This window comes from Nerophis ophidion, linkage group LG03, assembly GCF_033978795.1.
Source record: "Nerophis ophidion isolate RoL-2023_Sa linkage group LG03, RoL_Noph_v1.0, whole genome shotgun sequence".
Taxonomy (NCBI): domain Eukaryota; kingdom Metazoa; phylum Chordata; class Actinopteri; order Syngnathiformes; family Syngnathidae; genus Nerophis; species Nerophis ophidion.
This window is the reverse complement of record NC_084613.1, coordinates 12552133-12573535: the sequence shown is the minus strand read 5'-3', so window position 1 is coordinate 12573535 and position 21403 is coordinate 12552133. Positions and strand designations below refer to the sequence as shown.

Sequence of the window (21403 nt, the reverse complement as noted above, 5' to 3'; positions counted from 1 at the left end):
CATGAATAATTATATTTTAATCATAATCATGCACATGAATAATTATATTTCTAATCACAACCATGCACTTAAATAATTATATTTTTATCATAAAGATGCACGTGAATAAGTATTTTACCATAATTATATTTTATCACAACTATGCACATTAATAATTATATTTTCATCACAACTGTAAACATGAATACTTATATTTTTATCACAACTATGCACATTAATAATTATATTTTCATCACAACTGTAAACATGAATACTTATTTTTTTATCATAATTGTACAAATAAACATATTTTTATTACAACTATACACATTAATATTTATATTTGTATTACAACTATACAAATGATTAATTATATTTTAATTACAACTATACACATGAATAATTATTTTTATCATAATTGTGCACATTAATTATATTTTTATCGTAACTATGCACATTTTTTATGCTGTAGCTATGAAAATATAGATTTCGTGAAAACGTGTTTACCTCATTCAGGCTCAATAGTGGAAAAAAAAGCACATTTATGTTACGATAACAAATCTTTCATGAATAGTCCTGCACTCACACTGCTTTTACATTATCCGGGCTTCATCATGTTTTTGTGTGGTCTATCACTATATTACTGCAAGTTCTATATTTTGTGGATTCTTTTGAGTCTTTCTATCGTGCAGAGTGTGACGGTAAACAATAACTACTTAGTTGGTACGCACATACACGGCCTCTAATCATCCAGGCTTTAATCTGTTTTTGTGGGCAATGATGTAATTTTACAATGCTGTATTACTGCAACTTTCCTGATTTTTGGTGGATTATTTTGGGTCTTTCTATTGTGCATCGTGGCAGTAATGAGCTTGTGTGTCCCCCATGCTAGCCTGCACTCACACTGCTCTACATTATCCGGGCTTTATTATGTTTACATGGGCTATCACTTAATTGAACAACGTTGTATTACTGCAACTCTTCTGACTTTGTGGATCATTTTGAGTCTTTCTATCGTGCAGCGTGGCAGTAATCCACCGTTGGCCCATACTCACACGACACTGCATTATATGGGCTTTATTATGTTTACACGGGCTATTATTTATTTTAACAACGCTTTATTACCGCAACTTTCGTGACTTTGTGGATTAATTTCAGTTGTATCATCGTGCAGTGTGGCAGTAATCCACCGCTGGCCCATACTCACACGACACTACTTTATATGGGCTTTTTTATGTTTACACAGGCTATTACTTATTTTAACAACGCTTTATTACTGCGACTTTCGAGACTTTGTGGATTATTTTGAGTTGTGTCATCGTGCAGTGTGGCAGTAATCAATAACAACTTAACTGGCCCGCACTCACGCTGCTCTACATTATCCGGGCGTTTGTCTGTTTACGTGGACTTTGGCTATCACTTCATTTAACAACACTGTATTCTGTATTACTGCAAAATTTCATGACTTTGTGGATTATGTTGAGTATTTTTTCTTGTGCAGTGGGGCAGTAATCAATAACAACTAAGCTCGCTCGCACTTACACTGCTCTACATTATCCGGGCTTTATTATGTTTACACGGGCTATTACTTATTTTAACTACGCTTTATTACTGCGACTTTCGTGACTTTGTGGATTATTTTGAGTTGTGTCATCGTGCAGTGTGGCAGTAATCCACCGCTGGCCCATATTCACACGACACTGCTTTATATGGGGTTTATTATGTTTACACGGGCTATTACTTATTTTAACAACGCTTTATTACTGCGACTTTCGAGACTTTGTGGATTATTTTGAGTTGTGTCATCGTGCAGTGTGGCAGTAATCAATAACAATTTAACTGGCCCGCACTCACACTGCTCTACATTATCCGGGCGTTTGTCTGTTTACGTGGACTTTGTCTATCACTTCATTTAACAACACTGTATTCTGTATTACTGCAAATTTCATGACTTTGTGGATTATGTTGAGTATTTTTATTGTGCAGTGTAGCGGTAATCAATAACAGCTAAGCTCGCTCGCACTTACACTGCTCTACATTATTCGGGCTTTATTATGTCTACACGGGCTATTACTTAGTTTAACAACGCTGTATTACTGCGACTTTCATGACTTTGTGGATTATTTTAAGTATTTTCATTGTGCAGTATTTCAAGTGTTAGTACCTAACTCTGTGTTTTTGTTCTTTTTACGTCGCAGGTTCACGGCATTGCCAACGACACCATCCAGTTTGTCTTGAACATCATCAACACAGAAATCAACAGCGCCACCGACAACCCCGTATCCTTCGCCATGATGACTTGTGGGAAACGTATTCATTGTGTCAGATTTAAGAACGGTGGGAACTTCAACGGGTTTTCTAGTTCGTTGTTCCTATTGAGTGGACAAGATGGTGTTTGCCGAAAGAGGCGAGACTATTTCCGGGGGGAATTTCCACGGAGAATACCCAGCGAAGGTACGTACAGGACTGTGAATCATTGGCTTTTAGTCCCTGCTAGGGTTGTACGGTATACCGGTATTGGTATAATACCGCGATACTAATGAATCATGTTCTTTACCATGTGTCCACCACATAGTCCACCGTAAAGTACGTTTCTTACAAGTATCATTGTAGAGGTTTTCCGTCCTGTGAGTTCTCCTGACACAAAGATTCTTCTTGTCTGAGGTAACAGTCTTTTATTTTCATGCCGTTATTGCCTTCCAGCAATATATTTTCGACCTTTTCAGTCCAGCGTGTCTCAGTCCATATGTCTTTTTCGGGCTCCAACTATACCACCATATATCTCACTCCGGCTGCTGCTAATAAAGGCGACAGGTTGATTAGATAACGAGGCCCACCTGGGCCATCCACTCACCTGTCGCTGTCTTCGAGGGCGGTCCTTGCACACCCCGTTACGCGGCAGGCTCACAGTCCAAGCCCCCATTAAAAGTGTAATTTTGACTTTAATTGTATCATCCAAAGTTGGTCATTTATAGATAAAAAAACAAACAAAATAGCTGTGAGGATGCATGATTTGTTGTTTGGGTCTCCATTTTACTCCACAATCATTATCACTACAGGACGAGGAATAGCTAAACATGCTTCACTACACACCGTAGCTCACCGGCGTCAAAATGTAAACAAACGCCAATTTGTGGATCTACATCCACTGTAGTGATAATGACGTATCTAGTCGATAGTACTATGATTACACCGATATCTTTTAGCATCACAAAACCTTTTTTTTTTATTAAAAAAAAAAAAAAAGATTATTATGTTTATAATCTCAGTAAAGGACTTTGAATATGACCAATCCTGTAACGACTTGGTATCGGATCGATACCTAAATGTGTGGTATCAAATCAAAACTAATGTAAAGTTTTAAACAAGAGAAGAATAACTGATTATTGCATTTGAACATAAGTGTAGATAGAACATAATAAGCAAATATTAACAGTAAATGAACAAGTAGATTAATAATCATTTTTTACAGTTTGTCCTTAATAATGTAGACAAAATAATAGGTGTATAAATGACACAATATGTTACTGCATATGTCAGCAGACTAAATTAGGAGCCATTGTTTGTTTACTTACTACTAATAGACAAGTTGTCTAGTATGTTCACTATTTTATTTAAGGACAAACTTAAAAGTATAAACATATATTTAATGTACCATAAGATTTTTTGTTAAAATAAAGCCAAAAATGCCATTTTTTGTGGTCCCCTTTATTTAGAAAAGTACCAAAAAGTACCGAAATATATACACTAGTCCAGGTGTCGACAACCCAAAATGTTGAAAGAGCCATATTGAACCAAAAATACAAAAACAAATCCGTCTGGAGTTGCAAAAAATGTTTAAAAGCCATATTACATACAGATAGTGTGTCATGAGATATTAATTGAATTAAGAGGACTTAAAAGAAACTAAATGAGCTCAAATATAGCTACAAATGAGGCATAATGATGCAATATGTACATTTTTAGCTTGCCTAAATAGCATGTTAGCATCGATTGGCTTGTAGTCATGCAGTGACCAAATATGTCTGATTAGCACTCCACACAACTCAATAACATCAACAAAACTCACCTTTGTGCATTCACGCACAACGTTAAAAGTTTGGTGGACAAAATGAGACAGAAAAAGAAGTGGCATAAAACACGTCTTAGAAAGTCGGAGAAAGTTATACATGTAAACAAACTACGGTGAGTTCAAGGGCGGTCAAAATTAGTAGGACAAAACCGCGCTCGCCAAATACTTCAATCAGTGAAGCATGTTTAATGTAAACAGTGTGCTTTATAACAATTAGGGAGGTTTGTGTCTTGTTTGTCTTTTTTTTCCCTCTCATCTTTTTCCATTTTCATACATTTTTGAAAAAGCTCCAGAGAGCCACTAGGGTGACTCTAGAGCAGGGGTGCCCATTACGTCGATCGCGAGCTACCAGTCGACCGCGGGGGGTGTGTCAGTCGATCTCGAGCCAGGCTTTTAAAAAAAATAGACCTAAAAATTAGTGATCATCAATCTTCACCAAGACGTCACTTAAATGACATTCACGGTACCGGAGGGTCTTGTGAGATGACGCTGGCTGCTGCAAGATCATTATTATTAAAATATGACCGAGAGGAAGGCGAGAAACACTTTTTATTTCAACAGACTCTCGCGCCGTACCTTCCGTCAAAACTCTAAAGGCCGACTGCACATTTCCTATCTTCACAATAAAAGCCCTGCTTCATGCTGCCTGCGCTAACTAAATACAGAGTCTCGGAAAATTGGCGTGCACAAGCGATCCCTCAGAAAGCTGGCGTGCACATCACTTGTGCACGCCAGCTTTCTGAGACTCTTATTTTGTTAGCGGGCTTTTATTGTGAAGATAGGAAATGTGCAGTCGGCCTTTAGAGTTTTGACAGAAGGGACGGCGCGAAAGTCTGTTGAAATAAAAAGTGTTTCTCGCCTTCCTCTCTGTCATTTTTTCATAATAATGAACTGGCAGCAGCCAGCGTCATCTCACAAGACCCTCGGGTGCCGTGAATGTCAATCAAGCAAGCTACGGAATTTGCCGCCAATGTTTTTCTTGTAAAGTGTATGGAATCTGGATGAATTAGATGCCAAAAACCAACCACTTTCATGTGGTATTGTACAGAAAGGACAACTTTTTTTCTCCTCCATTTGAAAATGTGGGCGTTATCCTCATTACTGTCTGATTCCAATCAATGCAAGTCATCAGAATCAGGTAATACACCAATTTATATTCTTGTCTTCGTGAAAGAAAGACATCTATATGTGTTACACATGCTTGTATTATCATTAAACACATTTAACTTGTTTACAAAAATGTCTCTTTCATAAATAAATAAATATAAATGATATATATAAATGAGGTAGATCCCCTCGAGTTGGTCAATTGAAAAGTAGCTCGCCTGCAGAAAAAGTGTGGGTACCCCTGCTCTAGAGCCTCGGGTTGCCGACCCTCTAGTCCAGGGGTGTCCAAACTTTATCCACTGAGGGCCGCAGACTGAAATATCAAAGCAAGCGGGGGCCATTTACATATTTTTTATTTTAAAAAACAATACAATATATGTATGAAAATAATACATTTCGGCCTCCACTCAGGCTTGATCTCGGGGACTCCAAAGGGTTTTGTTCAAAAAAATATAAAAAATGTGTCATTATTAAGTATTATTTTTTTAATTATTATTCAAGTTTTAAATCTCTAGATCAACATTAGGTCCATCTGTCAATATAATGATTTTAAAGATTTCAGCTGTATGCTCTTTTTGTCACAAAAACCCAGTTTTTTATGGAAAAATCCCAAGATATGCAATATTTTCACCCAATATTTTTTGAAGTGGAATATTTGAGATTATATAATAACTGGAGGATTAAAAAGGTCAATAACTAAATTGATTTTAATTCATTATTATTTTTTGAGCAATGACACTTAAAATCAAATCACACTAAAATGATTGGGGATCCAAAAGGGTCGTACTCATTAAAGTGTTAGAAAATAAATTAAACATTTTTTTACTGTTTACTTTTAACACAATAATCTCGTTATCAAGTTCAGATCTATCCGTCAATTATAAGTTTTATTGTTTACCTGGGGATAGGTTGATTGGCAACACTAAATTGGCCCTAGTGTGTGAATGTGAGTGTGAATGTTGTCTGTCTATCTGTGTTGGCTCTGCGATGAGATGGCGACTTGTCCAGGGTGTACCCCGCCTTCCGCCCGATTGTAGCTGAGATAGGCGCCAGCGCCCCCCGCAACCCCGAAAGGGAATAAGCGGTAGAAAATGGATGGATGGATGTTGTTTATGTTTTTTGTTTGTTCATTTTAGGCCCTTCTTTAAAAAAACAGCTCAGTTTTTGTATGGCAAACACAAAATATGCAACATCCATTTTCCATCCATTTTCCACCGCTTATTCCATTTCGGGGTCGCGGGGGGCACTGGCGCCTATCTCAGCTATAATCGGGCGGAAGGCAGGGTACACCCTGGACAAGTCGCCACCTCATCGCATTTTCCCCCAAAAATATGTCAAAGTGGAAAATTTAATGTGACGTAATTGAAGCCTTGAATAGGTGATTAATTAATAATGACATTGATTTTGATTCATTATTATTTTTTAAAGAAAGAAACAGCCTGCATTGCAGCTTTGTGTTATTAGAGTAAACATTGCAACATTTTCTTGTTACATTTCACCCGTTTGCTCTTTTATTTCCCTTTTTACGTTCTAAAGATGTTTCAATCGTATTTTTAAAATGTGCCGTGGGGCCGCACTTTGGACACCCCTGCTCTAGTCCCTTCTCAGCAACGGCTGTGGTTTTGTCCTACTAGGCTCTCGACTTTCTAGCCATCGCCGTCCATGAACTGGCCTCAATCAGCGAGAGGAGGATCGAGAGGCTGTGCAACCCCTCCCTGAGCGAGCTGCCGGCCTTCCTGGTCAACGAGGGCGGCCTCAACTCGGGCTTCATGATCGCTCACTGCACCGCTGCTAGCTTAGGTGGGTCTCCATGTTCGCTCTCGTCACCCCCCCCCCCCCTCAAACAGGAGGCTAACTCTGCGTTTTAGTCTCAGAGAACAAAGGCTTGTGCCATCCGTCCTCCGTGGACTCGCTGTCCACCAGTGCCGCCACGGAAGACCACGTGTCCATGGGGGGCTGGGCCGCCAGGAAGGCCCTGAGGGTGGTGGAGCACGTGGAGCAAGGTGAGAGACGCTTTTTGGTACAATGCTTGAAAACGGCGCCGTTCTTCGGATAGTGAAGAGAATGTGGGCCTTGATGCTGGATTTTAAACCGCTTGTAAAAGTACTTTTTAGTGAATATTTGTTTCTCTCAGGCGGAATTTTATCGTGACAATTTACAAAACCCAAAACCAGCGAAGTCGTCACGTTGTGTAAATGGTAAATAAAAACAGAATACAACGATTTGCAAATCCTTTTCAACTTATGTTCAATTTAATAGACTGCAAAGACAAGATACTTAACGGAAAACGTTGTTATTTTTTGCAAATATTAGCTCGTTTGGAGTTTCAAAAAAGTTGGCACAGGCGGCAAAGAAGACTGAGAAAGTTGAGGAATGCTCATCAAACGCTTATTTGGAACATCACACATGTGATCAGGCTAATTGGGAACAGGTGGGTGCCATGACTGGGTATAAAAGCAGCTTCCATGAAATGCTCAGTCGTTCACAAACAAGGATGGGGCGAGGGTCACCACTTTGTCAACAAATGCCTGAGCAAATTGTTTAAGAATAACATTTCTCAACAAGCTATTGCAAGTAATTTCACCATCTACGGTCTGTAATATCATCATAAGGTTCAGAGAATCTGGAGAAATCACTGCACGTAAGCAATGATATTAAGGACCTTGGATCCCTCAGGCGATAGTGCATCAACAAGCGACATCAGTGTGTAAAAGATATCACCACATGGGCTCAGGAACACTTCAGAAGACCACTGTCAGTAACTACAGTTGGTCGCTACATCTGGAAGTGCAAGTTAAAACTTTACTATGCGAAGCCACAGCCATTTATCAACAACACCCAGAAACGCCGCCGGCTTCGCTGGGCCCGAGCTCATCCAAGATGGACTGATGCAAAGTGGAGAAGTGTTCTGACGAGTCCACAATTCAAATTATATTTGGAAACGGAGGACGTGGTGTCCTCCAGAACAAAGAAGAAAATAACCATTCGGATTGTTATAGGCGCAAAGTTGAAAAGCCAGCATCTGTGATGGTATGGGGGTGTATTAGTGCCCAAGGCATGGGTAACTTACACATCTGTGAAGGCACCATTAATGCTGAAAGGTACATACAGGTTTTGGAACAACAAAAAAGGACGGGGCGAGGGTCACCACTTTGTCAACAAATGCCTGAGCAAATTGTTTAAGAACAACATTACTCAACCAGCTATTGCAAGGAATTTAGGGATTTCCCTATCCACGCTCCGTAATATCACTGGGGCATTATAGCTCGGTTGGTAGAGTGGCCGTGCCAGCAACTTGAGGGTTCCAGGTTTGATCCCCGCTTCCGCCAGCCTCGTCACTGCCGCTGTGTCTTTGGGTCAAGACACTTTACCCACCTTCCTTCGGTGCCACCCACACTGGTTTAAGTAACTTCGATATTGGGTTTCACTATGTAAAAGCGCTTTGAGTCACTAGAGAAAAGCGCTATATAAATGTAATTCACTTCACTTCATCAAAAGGTCCATGACATTCGATTCCCTCAGGCGATACTGCATCAAATAGTGACATGAATTTGACCATGAATTGGTTAACGTGGACCCTGACTTAAACAAATTGAACAACTTATTCGGGTGTTTCCATTTAGTGGTCAATTGTACAGAATATGCACTGTACTGTGCAATCTACTAATAAACATTTTCAATCAATCAATCAATCAATCAATCAATCAATCAATCAATCGAACACATCAGTGTGTAAAGGATATCACCACATGGGCTCAGGATCACTTCAGTAAACCACTGTCAGTAACTACAGTTGGTCGCTACATCTGTAAGTGTAAGTTAAAACTCTACTATGCAAAGCGAGAGCCATTTACCAACAACACCCAGAAACGCCGCCGGCTTCGCTGGGCCTGAGCTCGTCTGAGATGGACTGATTCAGATTCAGATTCGGATTCAGATTCAGAGATGGACTGATGCAAAGTGTAAAAGTGTTCTGTGGTCTGACAATTCCACATTTTAAATTTTTGGGGGAAACCGTAGACGAAAAGGAAAAGAACAACCCGGCTCAAAGTTGAAAAGCCAGCATCTGTGATGGTATGGGGGTGTGTTAGTGGCCAAGGCGTGGGTAACTTGCACATCTGTGAAGGCACCATTAATGCTGAAAGGTACATACAGGTTTTGGAGCAACAAATGTTGACATCCAAGCAACGTTATGGACGCCCCTGCTTATTTCAGCAAAACGTGTTACAACGGCGTAGCAGAAAAGCTTCAAAAATGTGTCTCCTCAGTTCCCAAACCTTTACTGAGTGTTATTAAAAGAAAAGGCCATGTAACACAGTGGTAAAAAATGCCCCTGTGACAACTTTTTTGCAATGTGTGGCTGCCATTAAATTCTAAGTTAATGATTATTCGCAACAATGTAAGATTAGGGAGTTGGACGACAGGACGCAAACGCCGGGAACGCTACCGAGCTACATGCTAACGCTACACTGACGTTTTAAGCCTACTCGCTGAAAAAAAACATTATAATGACACTCCTGACAGATAGTCTCTGCCCTCAGTCTCCTATTGGATAAAAAACATTGAATGTCCTGTTTGTTTTTCTCTCATTGCTCAGTCCTGGCCATCGAGCTGTTGGCAGCCTGTCAGGGCATCGAGTTCCTCCGTCCACTCCGCACCACCACGCCGCTGGAGAAGGTCTACGACCTCGTGCGCAGCGTGGTCAAGTAAGTCAAACACGGGGCGACCAAGGTACAAAAAAAAAAAAAACCCCGCCGCGGATGGTTAATATTTGATCCGCTGTTCCCATCCTCGTGCCGCGGGCAGGCCGTGGATGAAGGACAGATTCATGTCTCCAGACATCGAGGCGGTCCACCGTCTCCTGCTAGACCAGAAGGCAAGTGCCCGACTTCGGTCCGCGTGTATGGAAAGTACGTCTGCTAATACGGGGAATGTTTGAACTCTCAGGTGTGGACTGTGGCCAAGCCTTACATTGACAAATACCAGACGCAGTACATCCCAGAATCCCGTCCCGTCTCCCCGACCGCCTTCTCCCTGGAGTCCCCGCCCTCCCCTCGGAAGCGTTGTCGTCATGAATGAAACCGATGACAAAAATGCTAAATGACTTTTAAAAATCTACAAAAAAAGGATAACACCACATCAACACACACGGCCGTGGTCAAAAGTTGACATACACTTGTGAAGAACACGATGTCATGGCTGTCTTGAGTTTCCAATCCATCTTCTTCCGCTTATCCGAGGTCCAGTCCATAGTGGATCCGACATAATCGTGAGAGTCCAGTCCATACTGGATCTAACATAATAGTGAGAGTCCAGTCCATAGTGGATCTAACATAATAGTGAGAGTCCAGTCCATAGTGGATCTAACATAATAGTGAGAGTCCAGTCCATAGTGGATCTAACATAATAGTGAGAGTCCATTCCATAGTGGATTTAACATAATAGTGAGAGTCCAATCCATAGTGGATCTAACATAATAGTGTTTATAGTGGATCTAACATATTATTGTGAAAGTCCAGTCCATAGTGGATCTAGCATAATAGTGAGAGTCCAGTCCATAGTGGATCTAACATAATAGTGAGAGTCCAGTCCATAGTGGATCTAATATAATAGTGAGAGTCCAGTCCATAGTGGATCTAACATAATAGTGTCCATAGTGGATCTAACATATTATTGTGAAAGTCCAGTCCATAGTGGATCTAGCATAATAGTGAGAGTCCAGTCCATAGTGGATCTAACATAATAGTGAGAGTCCAGTCCATAGTGGATCTAATATAATAGTGAGAGTCCAGTCCATAGTGGATCTAACATAATAGTGTCCATAGTGGATCTAACATATTATTGTGAAAGTCCAGTCCATAGTGGATCTAGCATAATAGTGAGAGTCCAGTCCATAGTGGATCTAACATAATAGTGAGAGTCCAGTCCATAGTGGATCTAGCATAATAGTGAGAGTCCAGTCCATAGTGGATCTAACATAATAGTGAGAGTCCAGTCCATAGTGGATCTAACATAATAGTGAGAGTCCAGTCCATAGTGGATCTAAGATAACAGTGAGAGAGTCCAGTTCATAGTGGATCTAAGATAATAGTGTGAGAGTCCAGTCCATAGTGGATCTAACAAAATAGTGAGAGTCCAGTCCATACAGGATCTAACATAATAGCATGAGAGTCCATTCCATAGTGGATCTAACATAATAGTGAGAGTCCAGTCCATAGTGGATCTAACATAACATAGTGAGAGTCCAGTCCATAGTGGATATAGCATAATAGTGAGAGTCCAGTCCATACTAGATCTAACATAATAGTGAGAGTCCAGTCCATAGTGAATCTAACATAATAGTGAGAGTCCAGTCCATAGTGGATCTAACATAATAGTGAGAGTCCAGTCCATAGTGGATCTAACATAATAGTGTGAGAGCCCTGTCCATAGTGGATCCAACATAATAGTGTGAGAGTCCAGTCCATAGTGGTTCCACCATAATAGTGTGAGAGTCCAGTCCATACAGGATCTAACATAATAGCGTGGGAGTCCAGTCCATACTGGATCTAGCATAATAGTGAGAGGCCAGTCCATAGTGAATCAAACATAATAGTGAGAGTCCAGTCCATAGTGGATCAACATAATAGTGAGTCCAGTCCATAGTGGATCTAACATAATAGTGAGAGAGTCCAGTCCATAGTGAATCTAAGATAATAGTGTGAGAGTCCAATCCATAGTGGATCTAACATAATAGTGAGAGTCCAGTCCATAGTGGATCTAACATAATAGTGAGAGTCCAGTCCATAGTGGATCTAACATAATAGTGAGAGTCCAGTCCATAGTGGATCTAACATAATAGTGAGAGTCCAGTCCATACTGGATCTAGCATAATAGTGAGAGGCCAGTCTATAGTGAATCTAACATAATAGTGAGAGGCCAGTCCATAGTTGATCCAACATAATAGTGGCCCCTAGTGTGTGAAGGTGAGTGTGAATGTGGTCTGTCTATGTGTTGGCCCTGTGATGAGGTGGCGACTTGTCCAGGGTGTACCCCGCCTTCCGTCCGAATGCAGCTGAGATAGGCTCTCCCCCTCCCTCACGAATGCTGCTGCGTGCACAATTTGTTTTGTTTTCAACCCCTTCCTAACCCCGAACATACATTGAAAATACACGCAACCCGAACTTAAAATACCGGACATTTGAGGTATTTAAGAAACTCCACCCGGACAGCCCCGCAAAAGAGGACATGTCCGGTGAAAAGAGGAGCTATGATCAGTCTATCGTAGCCCGGTCGCTGCTAGCATGCCGTGTGCTGTGCCTCGGTCTGCATTGTTTGCAACTCCGAACCGAACCGAAACCCCCGTACCGAAACGGTTCAATACCAATACACGTACCGTTACACCCCTAGTACTGTGCAATCTACTAATACAAGTTTCAATCAATCCATCAAAGTTCTAGCCTGATTGGTCACATTTTCAGTCGACCCATAATAAATGCATAAAAGAACCAAACTTCATGAATGTTTTTTTTTTGTGTGACCAATCACAAACAAATAAGAGTTGTAGAAATGATTGGAAACCCAAGACCAGCCATGACATTATGTTCTTTTTACAAGTGTACGTAAACTTTTGACCATGACTGTAATTGATATAATAACTTGTATGCATCCTGCATACTGTATTTAAAACACGACTGACTTAATTCGTTTCCCCTTACAACTACCTCAACCATTGTCTTTTAATTGTGTGTTGTTGTTGTTTTCGGCAATAATTATGTCGACTTGGAAAATAATAACTTTGTCACCTGCCTGTTATCAATGCTCTCTTTTTAGGCTAATACTACAAAAAAAAAATTATTTTTTAAAAATATTTGTATTGCAATTTTAGCACTTGCATGTGAAGATTAAAATGTGTTTTGATGTGCTGAATTGTTGTGTGCAAATGTATTGTTTTAGCTTGAGGTACATCTGCATAAGAAAGTGCCAGAGATTGCATATTTCAGCTTTATTTTCATGTAATTATTTGATGCTGTAATTAAAACAAGAACATATAAACTACCTGTTTTTTTGTTGTTGTTTTTTTTTACAAAATCTACAAAAGTCCTTCGAGACGGATTTGAACCAGCAGCCTAAGGATCTCAGCTATCTACTACTACAGTCCTCCACTCTTCCAACTGAGCTATCAAAGGTATTCTACCCAAAGACTCTAATTTGAAAATATTCTAGAAAGTTCTTAAATCCTCGATTAGCGCCACTCAGCTTGCTAACAGTAGCATTTTAGCACACACGTCCGGGCTGCTTATTTAATATACATTTTTATTCATAATTTTTAACATTTAGAAACAGACGAGAAACAATAATCAAAACCAGTACAAAAACAGTACAAAATAAAACAGCGCCAGGAGGTAGTAAATTCAAAATACCGCATATAGTAAGCGCCTGCCTAGAATTACTGCCGGGTCAAACTCGCTTCGCGAAATAATTAGCGCATGCTTAGTATTACCGCCTGGTCAAACTCGTGACGTCACGAGTTCCCCTGTCGTCATTTTCCAAATGGAGGAGGCTGATTTCAATACCGGTAATTTGAAATCGCATAAAGGGAAGACGATTAAGAGCTATTCAGTAGGATTTAAGGTCCAAGCTTACATCACACTCAAATTTTTACCGCATGCCTTTGGTAAGTGCTGGAGTGAGAAGAGGTTTTAAATTAATTAGCGCATGCTTACTTTTACCGCATGCCTTTGGTAAGCGCAGGAGTGAGAAGAGGTTTTAAATTAATTAGCGCATGCTTACTTTTACCGCATGCCTTTGGTAAGCGCAGGAGTGAGAAGAGGTTTTAAATTAATTAGCGCATGCTTACTTTTACCATATGCCTTTGGTAAGCACAGGAGTGAGAAGAGGTTTTCAATTAATTAGTGCATGCTTACTTTTACCGCATGCCTTTGGTAAGCGCCGGAGTGAGAAGAGGTTTTAAATTAATTAGCGCATGCTTACTTTTACCGTATGCCTTTGGTAAGCGCCGGAGTGAGAAGAGGTTTTAAATTAATTAGCGCATGCTTACTTTTACCGTATGCCTTTGGTAAGCTAAGGAGTGAAAAGAGGTTTTATTGGGACGGCGTGGCGCACTGGTAGAGTGGCGGTGCGCAACCCGAGGGTCCATGGTTCAATCCCCACCTAGTACCAACCTCGTCACGTTCGTTGTGTCCTGAGCAAGACACGTCACCCTTGCTCCCGATGGGTGCTGGTTAGCGCCTTGCATGGCAGCTCCCTCCATCAGTGTGTGAATGGGTAAATGTGGAAGTAGTGTCAAAGTGCTTTGAGTACCTTGAAGGTTGAAAAGCGCTATACAAGTACGATCCATTTAATTATATATATATATATATATATATATATATATATATATATATATATATATATATATATATATAATAAACAAAGTGCAAAACCATAGGCTCACTCAATTTCAGTAAATAACTTACATTTGGAAAACAGCATCATTGTTTTCACAGCTTTTTTGTTGTTAGAGGTAAACAGTTTTTTTTAAATGTAGAGTTCTAAAAATTTTTTAAAGGCACAAAAGACAGGTCGGGTATTCAGAAACTTACATTTATGAATATAAAACTTAGCCAATAGAATAATGAGGCTGCAAAGGTCAAATGTATTTTCAAATTTTTGTTCATACAGTGTAAAACCAAATATCAGATCTTTAAAACAAAGCACAAATGTGTCATGAATATTGTCCAGGATGAAGCGACAGATGCCCTGCCATAGTGATCGAGTGCTTTCACAAGTCCAAAACAGGTGCTAAACAGTCTCTGGATGCATGTTACAAAGGTGCAGGTAACATCAATGTCCTTCTTGTATCTATAGTTTAGTTAAACTTAGCTTGCGAACAGTAGCTTTATTTTATTTTATTTTTTTAAATGTTTTTATTTTTTAAATGAACAACAAACATACATTTATAATTCACTCCACAGTCAAGGCACTTTCAACAACAAGGAAAGAGAACAAAAGCAAATGCAGATAGAATATTAAATATTAATAAATAATAATAATAAGAAAATAAAATTAGAATTAAAAAAAAAGAAAAAGGGGCTACCACTTTAAATCAGGGGTCTCAGACACGCGGGCCGAGACGTTATTTGTGGCCCCCACCTCAATATGAAAGTCTAATGTTAGTGCGGCCCACAAGTTTTATATGAATAGCGATTGACAGCGTTGTGTTATTTGGGTCCAAAATGGCTCTTTCACCATTCTGGGTTGCCTACCCCTGCATTAGTGGAAAAGCGGCAAATGGGTGAAAGCGACATAGATGAGGGTTTTTTAACGTGCCTGGCTGCAGTCAGACCGCGACACCTGTGCATCAGTAATAACAGTCCCCGATAACCTGGACCAATTCAACCCGATATTTGTTTTTTTTTTATCATTGAATTTGCATTGCCTCACATTTTTTGATTCTCATTTTGTCCATTTATATTTTGATTTTATTTTATGTTGAAAATAAAAATAAAGACATTTAAAAATATTTTTTGAAAAAAAATCTTTTCTTGCTGCCCAGCCTCTCCCAGACTCTGCATCCAGTGGCCCCCAGGCAAATTGAGTTTGAGACCCCTGCTTTAAATGTTTTTAACAAGGATATCAATTTAAGGGCATTTGTACTCTTAATCCCGGAGGACTTTATCTGCAAATAGACAAACACCTCCTTCCTGATTGGTGGATCTTCATGTGGGTTCATAACAAATAAGGAAGTAGTTTTGTTTTGTTTTTTTAAACCTTTATTTATAAATTGTGAACAGTAGCTCTCAGCAAATACTTTTTAAAATTGTTTTTATTTGCAGATACCGGAAGTTTTATTTTCAATGTAAAAGTTGGAATAATTATCAATCAATCAATCAATCAATGTTTATTTATATAGCCCTAAATCACAAGTGTCCCAAAGGGCTGCAAAAACCACAACGACATCCTCGGCAGAGCCCACATAAGGGCAAGGAAAAACTCACCCCAGTGGGACGTCGGTGACAGTGACAATGATGACAATGAAAAACCCCCATTCGGCTCTTAACGTAGACATGAGCGGAGAGTTTGCATCGTTCCTCCTGCAGCTGTGGACTCTCTTGCCTCCTCCCACCGGCCGCCACCGACCGTCGGATGCTTACTACGCGGAGGGGGAAAAAAAATAAAATCTCAGCCCGGCTGCCTTGTTTCCTCGAGAAACGTGGCTTCCCTCGGAGACACTGGCGGTCACCACGCCCGTGGCCACACCCCTCTGACTTTCAGGTACTAAAACAATAATCTCACTAAAACACTTGTAACACAATAAGCAGATAAGGGATTTTTTAGAATTATCCTAGAAAATGTGTCTAATAACATCTGAATGGCTCACACTGTCCATGTCTTTCCTAAAAAAAAAGTTTTAGTCCTTCACTGTCACTTTCCTCATCCACAAATCTTTCATCCTCGCTCAAATTAATGGGGAAATCATCGCTTTCTCGGTCCGAATCGCTCTCGCTGCTGGTGGTCATGATTGTAAACAATGTGAGGATGTGAGGAGCTCCACAACCCGTGACGTCACGCGCACATCGTCTGCTACTTCCGGTACAGGCAAGGCTTTTTTATTAGCGACCAAAAGTTGCGAACTTTATCATCAATTTATAGTGATTTCGGTAGCCATTTTGTCTTTTTAAAAAAAAAAAAACAACTAATAATAATATCAATACTTTTAAAATTCCCGCGAAGTATCCTGTTGAAAACATCGCGGTATGATGACGCGTGCACGTGATGTCACGGATTGTAGTGGACATTTTGATCCAGCACCGATCCCAGCTATAAGTAGTCTGCTTTAATCGCATAATTACACAGTATTCTGGACATCTGCGTTGCTGAGTCTTTTGCAATTTGTTCAATGAATAATGGAGACGTCAAAGAAGAAAGATGGAGGTGGGAAGCGGTGTATTGCGGCCGCCTTTAGCAACACAAACACAGCCGGTGTTTCCTTGTTTACATTCGGCTCTTACCATAGACATGAGCGGAGAGTTTGCGTCGTTCCTCCTGCTGCTGTGGACTCTCTTGCCTCCCCCCACCGGCCGCCACCGACCGTCGGATGCTTATTCCGTGGAGGGAAGAAAAAAAAATCTCAGCCTCGGAGACACTGGTGGTTACCACACTCGTGGTCACACCTCTACGACTTTCAGGTACGAGTATATAATCTCACTAAAACACTAGTAAAACAATAAGCAGATAAGGGATATTTTAGAATGATTCTACTAAATGTGTCTAACAACATCTGAATCACTTCCACTGCCCTCATCTTTTTTTTTCTTTTTCTAGTCCTTCACTGTCACTTTCCTCATCCACGAATCTTTCATCGTCGCTCAAATTAATGGGGAAATTTTCGCTTTCTCGGTCCGAATCGCTCTCGCTGCTGGTGGCCATGATTGTAAAGAATGTTCAGATGTGAGGAGCTCCACAACCCGTGACGTCACGCGCACATCGTCTGCTACTTCCGGTACAGGCAAGGCTTTTTTTATTAGCGAACAAAAGTTGCGAATTTATCGTGGATGTTCTCTACTAAATCCTTTCAGCAAAAATATGGCAATATCGCGAAATGATCAAGTATGACACTTACTGCTATCCCTATTTAAATAAGAACATCTCATTTTAGTAGGCTTTTAATACAGCATTAAGTGGCTTAATGGTATACAATTATCAATCAAATCTTGGCGAATGATGAAAAGTACAAAAGCCCTTAAATGGATGTATTTTTTTAAAACATTTATAGTGATTTCGGTAGCCATTTTGTCTTTTTAAAAATAATAATAATAATATTTATTAAGTTTTAATACTCGTTCTTTGTTAAAAAAACCTCTTGACTGTTATGGGATTTATACAATAATAAAAAAATATATATATAAAAATTAAAGAATAAAAAAAAACAGCGGCTTTTAACACACACGTCTGGACGGCTTATTAAAAAAAAACGCCGGAAGTGGACGCTTAGCTTAGATAAACTCAGCTCGCTAACAGTAGCTTTTAGCAAACACGCCTCCGCCAAAACGACCGTGTCGGGTTTGTCAACAACACACGACAACAAACTGCAAGTTTATGACTTAATTCCTTCAAACCCGCGACAAAAAAAAAAAAACATTTCTTTTAATCACCGCCGCTCAAATCCACTTCCGGGCTCGTCGCCGTGTTGTTGCGCTTCTGTGTCGTGACTCAACATTAATGACATTTAGTCGAATTAAAGTCAGAACATTTAATAATATAACTAAACGCTTCAAATACACGCAAATTGTAACTTTACTCTCCGTCGCATATAATGGCCTAATTTATTAACTCGGCTTTTTCAAAAAGCATTCCAACACTAGGTGGCGGCATTGTAGCGTTTATTATTATTATTATTATACATCCATCAATCCATCCATTTTCTACCGTTTATTCCCTTTGGGGACGCGGGGGGCGCTGGCGCCTATCTCAGCTACAGTCGGGCGGAAGCCGATGTACACCCTGGACAAGTCGCCACCTCATCACAGGACCAACACAGATAGACAGACAACATTCATTATCGTTATTACCCCCCAAAAAGGGACAAGCGGTAGGAAAATGGATGGACCTTTAGTATAGGACGACTTCCAGTATTTGATATTATTTCATTAGCTTCTGCATCCAACAATGCTAAAAATCTCCCTTTTTTAACAACCTAAAGCTTTATAATAGCTTCTATTTGCATCCATCACAGATTTGTCAACAACACCCTTAAACACATTACAAAAGTTTTAGAGGAGGAGAAAATTGGATGGACCTTTGGTATTGGAAGACTTCCAGTATTTGATATTATTTCATTAGCTTCTGCATCCAACAATGCTAAAAATCTCCCTTAAGCGTTATAATAGCTTCTATTTGCATTCATCACAGTTTTGTCAACAACACCCTTGAACACATTACCAAAGTTTTAGAGGAGAAAACAATAGTTCAAACTTTTTTTTTTTTTTTAAACAACTCCTTTTGAAGAAGCCTACTTTGGCCTTTATCAGCTTCTGTCTGCTGATCGTGTCCTCCTACAGTGGTTTTGTACCACTAGACCTCAGGCAGATGAAGATCCAGAGAGGAATCCGGTCCTGGACATATTAAAACCAGGTCAGTAGCTGTCCTTTCTTTTTCATGCACAAGTTCTACTGAGTAGTGAGGATTACGATTTATTCTTCATCTAAACGGGAAGATATAAACATCCTATCAGTCTTTATCCCAGTGAGAGCAGACACTGTTCAGTAAGTGACTGTTTTATTATGTTCATAGTGAGCCGGTGAGCTGCTGCATTGCCTCTGAGCTGGCGAAATGATAAATGATGCCTGTCAGCTGGATATTGGAAAGTTGAGGCCATAAACCGATTAGTTTTTTCAACTTTGACATCCGATTTATATCCAGAGATGGCAAGAAAGACAAAAAGATGCTTGTTTGCGGCACTTTTTTCAATCCATTGTGAGGATTATGATTAATTCTTCATCTAAACTGGAAGATATAAACATCCTATCAGTCTTTATCCCAGTGAGAGCAGACATTGTTCAGTAAGTTATTGTTCTTTTATGATCATAGTGAGCCGGTGAGCTGCTGCATGGCTTCTGAGCTGGGGAAAGTTCATTTTAGAGCAGGGGTAGGGAACCTATGGCTCTAGAGCCAGATGTGGGTCTTTTGATGACTGCATCTGGCTCTCAGATAAATCTTAGCTGACATTGCGTAAGGCGATAATTATGAATAATTTCGCTGGTAATCACAGTGCTAAAAATAACGTGCAAAACATAAAACATTCTCATGCATTTATATCCATCCATCCGTTTTCTACCGCACCTGTTCAAGAAGTCGCATTAATGGTAAGAAGTATTTTATGTCACGACGGGGGGGGGGGTTTGCCGGTTGCTGCGGGTCGTTCTCCCAGGAAGGCAGACGGACTACTCGGGACATGGCATTTAGGTAAAAACGTGATTTAATTTTAACTAAAAAAATATACAAACAAAAATCGCTCACAGTGGAGGCACAACTTGGGTTAAAGAACAAAGCTAACGCATAAACAGACTAAGAAAGTAAATCAGACAAAACTTACTTGGCATGGCATGAAGCACGAAACTATTGCAAGGCATGAAACAAGTCAGCACAGGGCGACTGACTGGCAAAGACGAGCTTTAATACTGCCTCTGATTAGTGCTCGGGAAGCAGGTGAGCGGGCGTTTTGTCCACCAGAGACAGGTGGACGAAATGAGTAACCAAGGAAACCAGACAAGGCAGCGGAAAAAAACAGGAACTTAAAGAGTCCAAAGGACAAACAGCACATGGCCAGACAAAAACATGATCAACAGATATGACATTTTATTTATTATTGGTTAGCTTCGGAATAACAATGTTATTAAAAAGAATAAGAGACTTATTATACTCTAAAAATGTTGGTTTTACTTAAAAATGTACGCATTTAGTTGTATTCAGTTTTGAAAAATATGATATGGCTCTCACGGAAATACATTTTGAAATATTTGGCTTTCATGGCTCTCTCAGCCAAAAAGGTTCCCGACCCCTGTTTTAGAGGATACATTTTGCCCGTCACCTGGATATTGGAAGGTTGTGGCCATAAACTGAGAAGTATGTTCAACTTTGACATCCAATTTATATCCAGAGATGGCAAGAAAGACCCAAAAAGAAGCTTGTTTGCAGAATTTTTGCAATACTTTGTTAGGATTATGATACATTCTTCATCTAAACGGGAAGTTATTAACATCCTCTCAGTCTTTTCCCCAGTGAGAGCAGACATGGTTCAGTATGTGATTGTTGTATTATGTTCATAGTGAGCTGGGGAGCTGCTGCATCGCTTCCAAGCTGGTGAAAGTTAATTCTAGATGATGAAATATGCCTGTCACCTGGATATTGGAAGGTTGTGGCCATAAACTGAGATTTTTTTTCAACTTTGACATCCAATTTATATCCAGAGATGGCAAAAAGACGCTTTTTTGCTGCACTTTTTCAATCCGTTGTGAGGATTATGAATCATTCTTCATCTAAATGGGAATATATAAATGTCCTATCAGTCTTTATCCCAGTGAGCGCAGACATTGTTCAGTAAGTTATTGTGTTTGTGTATCTTGTTTAGCACTTGGCAATACTCCTACTTCAGGGGTGTCAAACTCAAACACAGAGTGGGCCAAAATTTAAAACCGAACAAAGCCGCGGGCCAAGGTTGAACAAATTAAACTTTTAATAGGGACCCAAACAAGTTTTGCATTG

The 21403-nt window shown here is 39.9% G+C and overlaps 1 protein-coding gene across 2 annotated transcripts in view; it reads left to right on the top strand.

The window, feature by feature from the left end:
* Positions 1 to 13213, top strand: part of hal (histidine ammonia-lyase) — a 51253-nt gene extending 38040 nt beyond the window's left edge. For both annotated transcript variants that reach the window (XM_061894270.1, XM_061894269.1), the window contains 7 exons: positions 2178 to 2258; positions 2368 to 2433; positions 6793 to 6958; positions 7027 to 7161; positions 9756 to 9864; positions 9965 to 10034; positions 10106 to 13213. In XM_061894270.1, coding sequence (XP_061750254.1) covers positions 2178 to 2258; positions 2368 to 2433; positions 6793 to 6958; positions 7027 to 7161; positions 9756 to 9864; positions 9965 to 10034; positions 10106 to 10237 — 759 coding nt within the window. In that variant the 3' untranslated portion in view covers positions 10238 to 13213. The remainder of the gene's footprint in view (positions 1 to 2177; positions 2259 to 2367; positions 2434 to 6792; positions 6959 to 7026; positions 7162 to 9755; positions 9865 to 9964; positions 10035 to 10105) is intronic.
* The last annotated feature ends 8190 nt before the right edge of the window (positions 13214 to 21403 follow it).